The 13,713-nt window shown below is 38.5% G+C and overlaps 2 protein-coding genes across 3 annotated transcripts; one reads left to right on the top strand and one right to left on the bottom strand.

Moving 5' to 3' along the window:
* Positions 1–1,256: 1,256 nt before the first annotated feature.
* fbxl15 (F-box and leucine-rich repeat protein 15) lies at positions 1,257–7,446 on the bottom strand. 2 transcript variants are annotated; one of them, XR_009206431.1, is made up of 5 exons: positions 7,319–7,446; positions 5,198–5,357; positions 4,169–4,671; positions 3,610–3,934; positions 1,257–2,565 (listed from the first exon to the last, which is right to left on the bottom strand). XR_009206431.1 is itself a non-coding variant. In XM_058407324.1 (4 exons), the coding sequence occupies exons 1-4, from the start codon at positions 7,396–7,398 to the stop codon at positions 3,745–3,747; spliced, it is 933 nt and encodes a 310-aa protein (XP_058263307.1). In that variant the 5' UTR covers positions 7,399–7,446; the 3' UTR covers positions 1,257–3,744. The 2 variants fall into 2 exon arrangements, 1 of the variants encoding a protein (XP_058263307.1); XM_058407324.1 differs by having other exon boundaries at positions 1,257–3,934.
* Positions 7,447–8,573: 1,127 nt separating this feature from the next.
* gpx9 (glutathione peroxidase 9) lies at positions 8,574–13,331 on the top strand. The gene is made up of 5 exons (XM_058406945.1): positions 8,574–8,761; positions 9,118–9,211; positions 10,452–10,582; positions 11,224–11,354; positions 11,928–13,331. Exons 1-5 carry the CDS (start codon positions 8,630–8,632, stop codon positions 11,983–11,985), a joined length of 546 nt encoding a protein of 181 aa, XP_058262928.1. The 5' UTR covers positions 8,574–8,629; the 3' UTR covers positions 11,986–13,331.
* Positions 13,332–13,713: the final 382 nt, after the last annotated feature.

Here is a 13,713-nt window from a genome sequence, read left to right as displayed (position 1 = left end):
AGAAGCATGAACAAAATGGTCAATACGTGGGGAAAAAAACCCCCCAAAACATTGTGTAGATATTGTCTTTCTTTATCCTGTTTCTAGACATTACAAACAAGTACTCTATTACTCAGCAATAATTAGAAATATCAAGCTAAAGCTGACACGCCTGATCCAGTTGATCAAGATCTTTCAAAAAGCTTGATTAGTTGGATCAAGTGTGCTATATAACGGTTGCTATATACTTGCCTAATCCTGTTCCTAGTGATCTAGCGGAGCTGGTTATGGAGTTTGCCATTGCCATTCAATACAAGCTAAACCTTGTAAAAATCCTAGCTCAGGTGCACTCGTAACTAACAAATAAGGTCAATCATTTGGATCTTAGTTATAGGGTAAGGCATTTACATTTTAATAGCACTCCATCTCTGGTAAAAGCCTTATTATTTATAGTTGTATGGTTAGTAATATTATGGTTAAAGAATTATGAAATGTCATGGTCAGAAATTATTTTCTGGAGATCAGTTAATAGGATATATCCCCTTCTTACTCTTAGTTCTGGATAGTGCAGAACATGCTGTCCAGGGAATTAGGCTGCTGTGCAACATGCATAAAATGCACATGACAGTGGTATTTTGGTACTACTGCAATGAAGCAGTGTAAGCAGACGAACATATTCAGAGAGAGAGAGAGAGAGAGAGAGAGAGAGAGAGAACAGAGCTGAATTCCAAATGGCTCCCTATTGAGCATAATATAATGCTGAAATGCTGATCAGCAGAACCGGTGACAAAAATAACTCTGATGCCATAAGTTCAGTAAGCAGTAACTACAACCTCTGCTGACCTCTAGTGGTTATACTCAGCTCTTGTGCCACCCCTATTCAGCTTAAACTTTACATAACCTGTGTTTCTATAATTACACTCGCTCAAGAAGCTTAATTTGAACATTTAGATTGGCGACCCCAAACAGGGAGCAGCTGAAAGAAGACGAAGAACAACAGACTGGTCCAATTTTTGTTGCATTCTTTTACCAAGCATGTAGCTGCTTTATCCTGGTCCAGAGCCAGTACATAATAAGGCACCATGAACACATTCACAGTCATTCACACCTAGGGGGAAGGTTGGGGAGGCAAAATGCGACATTCACACAGACAGTAACCCTAACTCAGGATTGAACACTGATTTACCAGGAGTAGTGAAAGAGTGTGTACAGCGTGGGGATTTCCATATTCCCAAATCTGAAAGGTTAAGTATTTTATATTGAAACGTAGAAAATAACCATCTTAAAACTTTTATTTCTACTGAATGATTTCAGTGCAGAAAAAAATGCTGATTTTGTGCATCAGAGAGTCTTAAAAAGTCTGTAAACATATCAAGATTTGAAATACATAAAATGCTATTAGACATTTACAAACTGGGCAAAAGTGATCTCACTCAAAATTTCCAAAACCTCATCAATATTGCATATTATTGTATATAACCAATCATACATAACATTTATATAGCACACACAATCATAACAAATTAATGTTAAACATAATAAAATATTTTTTTAAAAATGCAAAGCTTGAACACCATGTATGATCCTGTAGAGTTAAACAGTTACAAAGCCATGATTTGCCATTCTGGAAATGTATAAAACTGCTGTTGAATATATTCTATTACAATAATTGTAGTTTCAACAGAAAGAAAAAAACCCCAGTAATAATAAAACTCACATTCGTGGAGTAATCTTGAATCATTATGGAGCACAGGACATTTTAATCGTCAGTGTTAATGAGGAGTGTTGTATAATCAAGCTTTATAATCCGTTCCTTAAAAAGACCAATCCAACCTTAGTGCAAATTCTTTATTCCTATAATGAAATGTCATTGTCACCTCTAGAATGAGTTAAATGTGATGATAAACACATTCAGTCGGCTTTAAAGCTAATCTGGTATGTTGAGGTTGTAGTTTCAAGTTATGCCTATAGAAATAATAATTGCTTTGGGTGTTTGAAAAATACAGCAGTTTCATGCGTATCCAACAACGCTCTTAACGCAAAATACATCTCGGAATCTGACTTGCTCAGGAAATTATGATAGAAATCAACAGATACTTTGATTTCCTTTCGGTTGCTCATTAAGTGCAAAGTTAAACAAAGCTTATGTTTACCATAGAAGAAGAAAAAAAAAAGAATAAATAAAATATCATACAGTACATTTCCAACAATTCCTTATGAAAGTTTGTTCAATCCCAATTTGTGTATTCCTAATCAGAATGAGTGCTCGGAGTAGAACCAAAAAATATACCGCAGCGTATCTGAATATCTAAAAGACATTGCATTTACGCATGCAAAACTCAAGTATGACAGCTCCACTGACATTTTATTTGTGAGGTAAACATCTCTAAAATACCTGTCTCAAATCAGTTTTTTTGTCTTTCTATTACTGCACCCCACATCATTTCTATGTCTGGAAAAGGAGCTGGTAGAACACAAGTCCTCAAAATATAGCATAGCTGAACCTTCATACAAGCACACGGTCCATGATATTGCACTGCGCCAGCACAGGGAATCACTCCAAATAGATCAGGGATGTAGGAAGTCCTGAAAGATATCAAAACAGTAGATAATTTTTTTTAACTGCATGTAGAATGTTCTTGTGATAAAGCAGACCAATCTCCTTAATACAGGTTTTCACAAATCATATGCAGCTTTCATTAGGAAACAATGATAAGTTCCTAGCACTTGACACACAATACTTTTCTATCATACCCTGCAATACAGTACAAGTTATCATTTACATTTATACAATGTATAAATTGTCAAGGAGTCTTTACTCCCTAAAGAACTCTCTCTGACAGGAATATATTCTGGTTTTGATCTCACAACATCTATTTCAGGACATCTCCCCATCTCATGACAGCTACCAGTTCGGCAGAGTGAAGGCTAATATGTGGTTCCTCAGAGACACATGAACCAGCTTTCGGCATCTTTTTAATTTACTGCTCATGCTGCATCCCAGGCAGTGTAACACACTCGAGTGAAAGCCATATTTACTCGGCGGTGGTGGCTCAAGTTGTTAGGCTCTTGGTCGTTGACCGGAAGGTCGGGGGTTCAATCCCAAGCACTGCCATGTTGCCACTGTTGGGCCCTTGAGCAAGGCCCTTAACCCTCTCTGCTCCACGGGGCTGTACCATGGCTGACCCTGCGCTCTGACCCCAACCTCCAAGGATGGGATATGTGCTGTAATGTATATGTGACAAATAAAAGGCTATTTCTATTTCTCTTTTCTGCATACAGAAGCCCAAGACCGGCTATCGTCACTATGACTAACATCCGTGCCAATGCCCCATCACGCCCACCCAGAACACACAGCTTTGGCATCGATGACATTTAAACCAGTGATCCCAGTGATGATGCACGCTTCGACAGCCCAAATCTTTTTCTAAGAGGGAATTCAGTTAAAGATAATTTGTTAAAGACTTTTCTTATCGGAGAATGCTTCATGCAGAACCTCTTTATGAAGCAAAGAAATATAATGAAAAATGTTTCTTACAATGTATGAATGAACCAACAAAGTAAGAAGTGATGTTTTTTTCCTTTTAAACAGGTTTATATAATACAGTAGATGGTGTAATCATCACTCACCTGATTTTAGCTTGTCTGGTCTTGGGGTCGTATGTACCACACCTCTCAGAAAAACACACCTGACCAATGGGCGTGATGTTCACTGAGAGATCGGCACTTTTCTGAGACGTATGATACACAACGACCCATGTACTGTTAAATCTGTAGGTTTATGAAGGGAGCGAAGCCCACCACGTTCTGGAGCAGCACCAGCGCCCTCTGGAGGGGAGGTTCCACATCGATCTCTACATTCCGCCTTCGTAGCACACCCAGACTGGACTCACTAACGTTATGACAGTGATTCACCTTCAGGGACTGCAGTTTAGGGCAGTATTCAGCCACAGTCCTACACACACACACACACAATTCAAATTATACTAAATACTAAAAACAATAATTAAATATACTTAAAATAAAACAATAAATACAATAATCTCTGGCATCTAATTCTTCTATTTATCATGTCCGAACTATTTACTGGAATTAAGCTCTCAAGAACACACTGTTTTGCAAGACGTCATCCCATTCAATCAGCTTTTAGGAACCTCAGTCACACACACACACACTCTGCCTGGCTCACTTGATGGCCTCATTGTGAACCCTCAGACATCCAGTCAGGTCGAGATGCTCGAGCTCTCTGCAGTGCTTGGCCACTTCCTCCACAGATGTGTCTGTGATGTTGGCATTGATGGCCACAGAGAGTGAGCGCAGCGTGGGCCAGCGCACTGCCCCGTAACACACGGCCTCGTCTCTCAGCTGCCTGCAGGCCGTGAGATCCAGCGCTCGCAGCTCGGTGCAGTGATCTGCTACGCTTCGCAGTGCCAGGTTATCCACCCACTCACAGTGCGCCAGGCCCAGGTGCTGCAGACGGGGGCAGCCAAGAGCCACAGCCACCAGAGCGTGCCGAGTGAGGTGGACACAGCCGTGTAGGTCCACACGCTGCAGCTGCTGGTTCTGACCGATCACAGGAAGCAGCTCCTCATCAGTGATCCAGTCACAACAGCCGTGTACAGAGAGACTCTGGAGGACTTTATTATCACAGAGCATGGAACAAAAAGCTTCCTTAGGAATTTGAGGACCTGTCTAAAACAAGACAGAGAAATCTTTAAATGTTAAATACCGGATTATTGACACCTTTCAAGAAAACAGGTTAGAATTAAAAGGTAAAATCACAACATCACATGAAATAAGTGGCACATTTAGAGCAGAAATAAGTGCAGTGAGACACTGTATAGTTGAATTTTAGCAGTGCATGTTTTAGTGTCCGTAACAAATTATTGGCATGTCTAATATTTGCTTGTAAAGGGACATGATTGAAAGTGTTTTTTAAATACAGTCATGGGTGGCAATAATTCGGCCACATATTTTGATGGAAATCATCATTTATTAATCTTGAATAATTTTGGGCTTGACTGCAAAGGAAAATTCTATTCAGTATAAAAATTCATTCCGAAGAAAGAAAACAGTCAAACTTCAAGCGATTAAAAATACTTTCCCACCCCTAGCTTCAACATCTGTATCAAGACTGAGCTTGTATACATGCGCACACACACATAGAACATCTGAATCCATCAGGACATCACAGATCTTTCGAATGAACCCAGCTCACCTGCGCAGGGTCGAATGAGCGGCAGTTGGCCAGATAAACCTGAATTAGAGAGCGGAAGCACTTGCTCACTCGCTGTAGGCTGACCAGATGTCGTAAAGGCAAGTAGCACAGCACATGTGTCACGAGAACGTCCTCCCAGGGCAAATCCAACAGCTGATACCTGCAACAACGTGATAAACATTCACAAGCAAAAACGACTAGACAGCTGCTCCACTATAGTTACAGACCAGTAGCTAAGGGAGGGAAAGAAAGAGCACGAGAAGAGGGAAATGGATTACACAAACTATTCTGTAATGGATAATTACATACACATGAATCAGCATAGGCACTGAGCTGAAAATAAACACTTCATTCATCTTTCATCTTCATTCAGCTAATTCTGAACCAAGGGACCATCACATGCTATTCTGATATTTTTGTTTGTTTATTTTGTTGGGTGTTTTATTTAATCCTATTTTATTATTTTCTCAGTATCCTTGTTAATTATATCTGTGTACATGCAGGGCTGAAAATTAAACAAAAGTCTCAGATAAATTTCCCCTCATAATAAACTGATAAATAAATTTAAAAAAAAAATCATTACATTGAGCTGGTTATTAAGATGATCTCTGTAATAAACTGTGCCTTAATACACCTTTTTTCAGTATTGTGGTAATCATCAGTACACTTATAACACTACCTGATGCTGCTGTTCATTAAAATAAAGTCATATGTGTGTTGTTTGGATATTAAAACCAACCGACCATCTTTTATACCAGAATAACAGAAATACAGCATCAACCATTACTACACTGATAATATTGCAAGACAGACATATCTAATGTGTTTCATTCTGAAGTGTTAAGTTTTTTTTTAATGCCACTGCCATTTGGAAAATATCTTCAAGTATGGTGATTGTGGACATCTGACCATCACACTCGTTTGCTGGAAACACACAATTGTGTAGGAGGTAGAGAATTTCCCTTCACTGGATCTAAGAGCAAGAGCAAGCCAAACGATTAGGGCATAAGGCAGAAGCCAGCGTACACTTCCAGGAGATTTATCTGGAATCTCCAACTCCACTGGACCCTCATTAAACACCGTACTTTTAAAGCTCGCTCCACCATACCTCTCAGACCTTATACAGTTCTACGATCCCCCCCTTACACTCTGCTCTTCCTCATCAAGGATTCTCATCACACCCCCTGCCCTTTAACCACCACATGGCGCTAGAGCATTTAGTCGTACCACTCCTCGTCCCTGGAATTCTCTCCCAGAAAACATCCATAACACAGACTCTCTCCGAGACTGTGAGCCAGGCCTTCTCGTCCAGCATCAGTGCCTGACCTCACAAATGCGCTTCTAGTGGAATGGTCAAAAATTCCCATGAACACACTCCTAAACCTGGTGGAAAACCTTCCCAGAAGAGCTGAAGCTGTTATAGCTGTAAAGGGCGGGACAACTCCATATTACATTCATGTGCATGTAAAGGCAGTTTCGGTCTGGCTCACAGTCTCCACATTAATTCATCCCAAAGGTGTTCTGTCAGGTTGAGGTCAGGACAGTCAAGTTCCTCCACACCAAACTCTCTCATCCATGTCTTTATGGACCTTACTTTGTGCACTGGTGTACAGTCATGTTGGAACAGGAAGGGGTCATCCCCAAACTGTTCCCACAAAGTTGGGAGCATGAAATTGTCCAAAATGTCTTGGTATGAAGCTGAAGCATTAAGAGTTCCTTTCACTGGAACTAAGGGGCCCGAGCCCAACACCTGAATTCAATGATTTAGAGGGGTGTCCCAATACTTTTGGCAACATAGTGTGTAATGTGTGTGATGGTCAAATGTCCAGAAACTTTTGGGTCATACACTACTGCTATCTCGCCATCTCTTCTCAAACATCATACAACTAAATCAATTATAAATGATCATTATTACTTTATTGTTCAATATAATACTAACTGTACACAAGCAAGCAAGCAAACAAACAAACAAATAAACAAAATAAAAACATGCAGGAAAGGCGCTTGGGACTCAGAGGAGAAAAATCTGAGCAACATGACAGCTTTACACTCAGAAAGTCTGCATGCACAAACTAAAGCAATAATCGCATATTAATTTAAATATAATAAAGGTTTCTGTACTTGGACTCCCCGGCTCGTTCCTCCGGCTTTCCCTCCACTGAAGTGTAAACCCCAACTAAGCGCTGATTATGGTCGGTCATCTTTAGTGCTGCTGACCGGGTGATACGTTAACGAGCTTCCCTCTACACATTCTGCACCCTAAGGGCCTCTTTGGTAGCTTTCGTGTCCGCCTGATTTAAAATCAATACACACTCGCGAGCATATTATTTCCAAAATAGTTTTATTTTAATTATTTTTTAATATAATTTTCTAATTTCTCTAACTTAACTTCAAAAAATTTGGCTGATGTTTTGTGCTACTTGGGCACAGCTACAGCTACTTAAATCCAGTGACATTTAAAATGAGACTTTTATTTAAAAAAAATATTGATACCTAAACAATTTATCTAGCAAATTAGCTAAATTCGTAGCTGTACATCTAGGTTTTGTTTAACATCTATTACATCGGAATCGCGCGCGCGCGCGCGCACACACGCGCACACGCACACACACACACACACACACGTGTATCTTGCTAAATAGTTTGTTCACGGGGCGACTCGACTCATCCAATCAGATTACGACAGGAAACACGGGGTACAATATCTTACAAAACATCGTATTGTATCAGCACACCGCTTTCTTATTCTTTGGTCACTTGCCTGCAGTTCTATACCGCCATTTAGCGTGCAAACAAAGATAGTGTCTCTACACTTAAAAGCTCTTATAAATTTATCCTTTATGTGCATTTATTTACGTGGCATAAAATAAATCTTTATACTGAAACACTGAAAGAGAGAATTAATTATCTGATTATTATCTAAATTGCTTAAAGTACCCAGCTATCTCCAACCCAAGTTATGTGTATTGGTAGCTAGCAAACATCCTCCTACGATTAATATAATTTCATCTGAATGATGTTGTGCCTTAAAATCCATTTATATTTAATGTAAATTTAATGCCACAACATTAATAAAAATATAATGATGGATGTTAACCACATGTATGCAGGTTTTAGACCCCGGCAAATTAAAATAATAAAAATAAACATATTTGTCTATTCTATAATTCATTCTTGCCAGGATATGCATACCTTTGCCAATGTAGTACCTCAACACACACACACACACACACACACACATACACACACACAAACAAACAAAACACAACTAAACAAAAAAATCAGCATGTCAGTTTAACCTACAGGGCTAAATTACAATGCAGGCACCCGAGCGGAAAGACTGCTGAGCCATGAGTTTGTTGGATTGGGAATGAAACTGGACTGGTGGCCTAGCAGAAGGTCACTTTAACGCTAAGCAGTGTACTGGACGTTATGGCAGGAACGTCAGTTTATAACTTCACCATGGAGTCATTGGAAGGGAAACCTGTTTCTCTCGGGGTTTACAGAGGGAGAGTGCTCCTCATCGTCAACGTGGCCACCTTCTGAGACTCCACTGTCATGGAGGTATCTCAATCTCATGAATATATTACATATCTTTAACTGTATATATTACCTGATGTAGTCTGAAGATATTCAGGGAAGCTCCATCAATCTAGATGGGGAAAAAAATGCTAATTTATTTATTTAATTTGTGAATTGTATTCAGGATTATAAAATAACTGTGTAGTTGTTAAATCATTTTAAACAGATGTTAAAATATTCTAGCTAATCTGTTCAGTGATATATCAGGATACAATATGTTTAACATTGTGTGTTGGAGCCGTTAAAGAAATAAAATGAAAGAGTACAGTCTAGATTAACGATAAGTTATTCATCAGAGAATCCCCAATAAAAAGCCGTGTGTGTTTGTGTGATCTCAGTACCACAGGATGAACGCACTCATGGACCGGTTCAGTGGTGAGAACTTCACCATTCTGGGATTCTCATGCAATCAGTTTGGACTACAGGCACCAGGTAAGAAACAACACCCTTTAGTAGGATTCAGGATGGACCACGGAATCTAAACAGACCATATTTTGTCTCTGTGGCCTTGATTATAATATGGGGCAAGATTTATTTTTATGATTTATTTTATAGACAAACTGTTGAAACACCTTTGTCTTGATGATCTGTAGACTGAACCAGATTTTTGTATGTCTCTGGTGTTCATGTTGCTCCTCTTGAATATACACAATGTATTCTGTGTAGATAGTGACTGTGTGTGTGTGTGTGTGTGTGTGAGAGAGAGAATAGAGAGAGAGAGAGAGAGAGAGAGAGAGAGAGAGAAAATCCCAAGATTATCTGAAATGCTCACACTGAACCAACCTGTCTGTCATCAACAACCAGGCCACAATTAAAATCACAGAGATCACCTTTAATTAATGAATTAATTAATTTGTTTGTTTGTTTATATTTTTTGACTGATGTTTGTTGTGAACAACAACTGAAGCTCTTGACCTGTGTCTCTATGATTTTCTGCATCGCATCATCGCAATACACAGCACCCTCCAAAAGTATTGGAACATTCACTGCAATTGGTAGGCATCCTTTTCCAGAGCAACTTACAATTCATCTCATTTTATACAACTGAGTAATTGAGGGTTGAGGGCCTTGCTCTGGGGCCCAGCAGAGGCGGCTTGGTGCACCTGGGATTTGAACTCACAACCTTCACACCTTAACCACATTAAGGCCAATGCTTTTGTTTTTGCTCTACACTGAAAATATTTGAGTTAGAGACGAACAATAGATCAGAATTTCATCTTCCATTCGATGATATTTATCTGTTATATAACTTAAAACATGGCATCTTTAGTGGCAGACTGCCCAATTTTAGGGCAGTGTAAAAGGTAGCAGCAAAAGTATAGGAACATACAGTCTTAAAGCCAAACTGTTGCACTGCATGAGTGTAATCAGTACCACAAACAGCACTATGATAAATTCATGGTGACACCAAGAGTAAACTAGGACAGATCACTGGAATATTAGCTCTGACTTGTGGCACATGACACTCAACTAGTCGCATGTTGAGTTGGACTTTTAATCTTAGCTTTTATTCGTACATGTTTTGTCATGCCTTGCTTTGTCCATGGTGAACAAATGCTAATACAACAAATAGAAAAGTCATCTTGTTAGGCAGTCTAAATATCCTATAATTAATATCCCAGTGGTTAAACAGCTCAGTAGTTGTGTTACGTTCATTCTTCATCTTTCTCAGAGGAGAATCACGAAACCCTGGACGTCCTGCAGTGTGTCAGACCTGGCGGCGGTTTCATCCCAAAGTTCCCCATGTTCAGTAAAATCGAGGTTAATGGGCTGAATGAGGAGCCTCTGTACTCCTTCCTGAAGGCAAGTTATTAATATTCTGAAGACGAACGGCGTTTGTGTGTTTTACCTCGGAACAGATAGTGCATGGAAACTGCAGTTTAATTAAAGAATGCTAAAGTTTGCTCCTGGATGATTAGCCTGCTGAAGAGTTCACCTCTTAATCTCTGACTCAGACTGAAGACTTAGATGAACTCTTCACACCGGCAATCCTTTCCAATGGACTTATCAGACATTTCATTATCAGTCACATCATATCAGTATAAACAAACGACTTAAGTCGCAAGTCTGACATAAAACGAGTCAGGACCTTTGTTTTTCCCCTCTGTTGGATAACTTTACACAGAATCTTAATGGTTGAAGATAATGGCTTTAAATCTTAGATGCTTATGAACAAGCACTTGGGGCATCTCAGGGAGCAGAAATGGGAGAAATACTTATTTCAAAAACTAAAAATTCCTACTTCTGCTTTCATATAAGCTAATAAGCACCACTGAGGAGTATGACATGAAAATTACATGATAAAAAGAGTTAAATCATTCATTCATTCATTCATTCATTCATTCATTCATTCATTCATGTTTTTGGGTGGTGAATAACATTCAACTCAGCCAAAGGTATTGACTAGTTAACAGAATCTACCATCATGTCTGAATTGGTTGTAGGAGTCTCTGCCTTCTGTGAACCCTGTCATTGGAGACATCAGGAAACTCTACTGGTCTCCGATTAAAGTCGACGACATCCGCTGGAACTTTGAGAAGTTTCTTATCACCGCTGATGGGTTGCCGTACAGACGGTATGAACCATCCAGTTATAAAGTGCTGATACTCTCAGTCAGTGGTCTGTGTTTGACTAAGAAACTTAAAAGTAGAGTTTACCATCTGAAACTCTAAAATCTCTCTGATCTTTGGGTCAAACAAACATCACTGCAAAATCCTGACATCAGGTGAAAATACCATGTATTTATCTTATCTTTCTCAGTATGGGATTCTTAGATTAAAATATTAGATATTGTGTTTAATTACAAATATCAGATTGATGATTTGCCAAGAAAATACTGCTTTTCGGGGGAAATTAAATGCTTTGAGAGAAATGTTATTAATTCATTCATATCCTTAAATTTGTGTAAGAATTTCATGATTTTATATGAGTATATGAGATAATTGAGGTAACAGTTTGCAAATACCTTTGCTGGTTTTATATTTTCTCACATAAATAGTGCATGTGACTAATTTACATGTATTTTGTCACTTGATTATTTTATTTTTAACATCTTAATAATCACATTTTTAGTTTATTTATTTGTTTTTTAAAAAATATTTTTTCAGATTTTTCCTTTCTGACCATTTGCTTATTTTTTCTTGGACAGCTATGACCCCAGTCTCCCTTTTGAAGAGGTGGAGAGAGACATAGCTGCGCTCCTGTAAATCCTCAACATCTTCCGTCTACGTCTCAACTGACCTTGGATCAGCTCTATAAAAACAACTTTATAAATAGCTCAGGGTTTCGTTATTACTAGTGTAATATACTGTACAAAAACACACTGAGCATCAAATAGAACACGTGCATCCAGATATAAACCCTGATATGCCTTTACATTAGACCTCTTTTACACTGTGGTATCAGGAATCAGAAACGAGATTGCTAATTCACTCAAATAGATTTTCATTACCAATCTGATATGCATATTTGATAAGCATGAAGATTTAAGACACCCCAAATCTGGAATTAATGCATTCTGAAAAATTCATAAAATATTTTGAAACAAATATGGATATTCAGCTGTCAGTAAGCCTCAAGACACTAAGGTGGAGATTCACTTATTTGAATAAGTGGAGATTCTCCAAGGTGGAGATTCACTTATTTTCTACCCTAATGCAGATTCCTTTTCCCTTTTCTTTACATCATTAATAGCCTAGAAATAAATCCTAGAAGAGTGTGGAACTGGTCTAAATGGTCCCCCGTTATACCCCTACATGCAGCATAAAACTGCTTCTTAATAAAAAGGAAGCTTTTGTGGATTCTTTAATTACGCATATTGTCCTAAAAGTCTCCATACATATAGAACATTAAAAGTTTTTGGCAAACTTTTTTTCTGAAAATAAATTAAAAAAAAAAATAAAAAAAATAAAATAAAATAAATATGATGACTTTTTGGGGCATGCTGTAGTTATGGGTGTTAACTTCTTCAGAGGATCCTGCTTGGAATGAATGAGCATGACAGGAAAAACTCACGGTTGTAAGATTCATTAAAACCTTTAATGCTTCAGCTTTCAACATTTATCCTCAAGGAAAAAAGTCACATAAAAATGAAAAATGAAATCCGATTTAAAGAGGGTGAATGTGTAAGAAGAAACTGAGGAATTGTCTATATTGCAAAAAATAAAATGTAGCATTAAGACGCCTGTGACATTTACTGGAGGGACAATCAAGAACATATTTTAGTGATATTTCTACAAACGTAGGAAATAACAAAGGAAAGTGCTTATGGGATTTAACAAGTATTTGTACAGGGTACAGGATGTGTGTGTGTGTGTGTGTGTGTGTGTGTGGTGGGCGGCGTAGTGATGGTGCAGTGTGATGATCCCTCAGTAAAAGCACTCAGGCAGCTGAGCTGGGTCTGATAGGGCTGGAGAGAGACTCTGAGCTTCGGTGCGTTCACTCAGAGAAACATCTCCACCCAGCACCATCACTGTCACCTGACACACGAGCACACAAGCAAGCAGGTGAACTGATCAGAGACGTACTGATCAAAATGGAAAATGAAGAATAAAAGCGATTTATTAACCCTATATGATGTATCATGTATTTCCTTGTGTGTATGTATGTGATTAAATCATCAGCCAGGTCACAGTACAGAGGGGATTCCTCAAAATGGGCAACCAGAGAACTGGAAATAAAAGAGTGTATGGTTTTGATCTCTGTTCATTCATTCATTCATTCATTCATTCATTCATTCATTCATTTATTCATTCATTAATTCATTCATTTGTTCATTCATTCATTTGTTCATTCAGTGACTAATGAGTGACCAATTATTCAATAAGCAGTGATCTTTAAGAACGTTAGTTTCAACCATCTATCTATCTACCTATCCGTCAGTCTGTCAGTCCGTCCGTCTATCTATCTATCTATCTATCTATCTATCTATCTAT

Source organism: Hemibagrus wyckioides, linkage group LG13 (genome assembly GCF_019097595.1).
Source record: "Hemibagrus wyckioides isolate EC202008001 linkage group LG13, SWU_Hwy_1.0, whole genome shotgun sequence".
Taxonomy (NCBI): domain Eukaryota; kingdom Metazoa; phylum Chordata; class Actinopteri; order Siluriformes; family Bagridae; genus Hemibagrus; species Hemibagrus wyckioides.
The sequence above is the reverse complement of the archived record's forward strand: the minus strand, read 5'-3'. Positions and strand labels throughout refer to the sequence as shown.

What these genes read in the sequence shown, in the direction of transcription:
- fbxl15 (XM_058407324.1), bottom strand. Translation starts at nt 7,398, where the DNA reads ATGACCGACCATAATCAGCGCTTAGTTGGGGTTTACACTTCAGTGGAG. An exon ending in GAACGAGCCGGGGAGTCCAA is followed by an intron (nt 5,358 to 7,318) that starts GTACAGAAACCT and finishes ACGTTGTTGCAG; the next exon opens with GTATCAGCTGTTGGATTTGC. An exon ending in GTTCACAATGAGGCCATCAA is followed by an intron (nt 3,935 to 4,168) that starts GTGAGCCAGGCA and finishes GTGTGTGTGTAG; the next exon opens with GACTGTGGCTGAATACTGCC.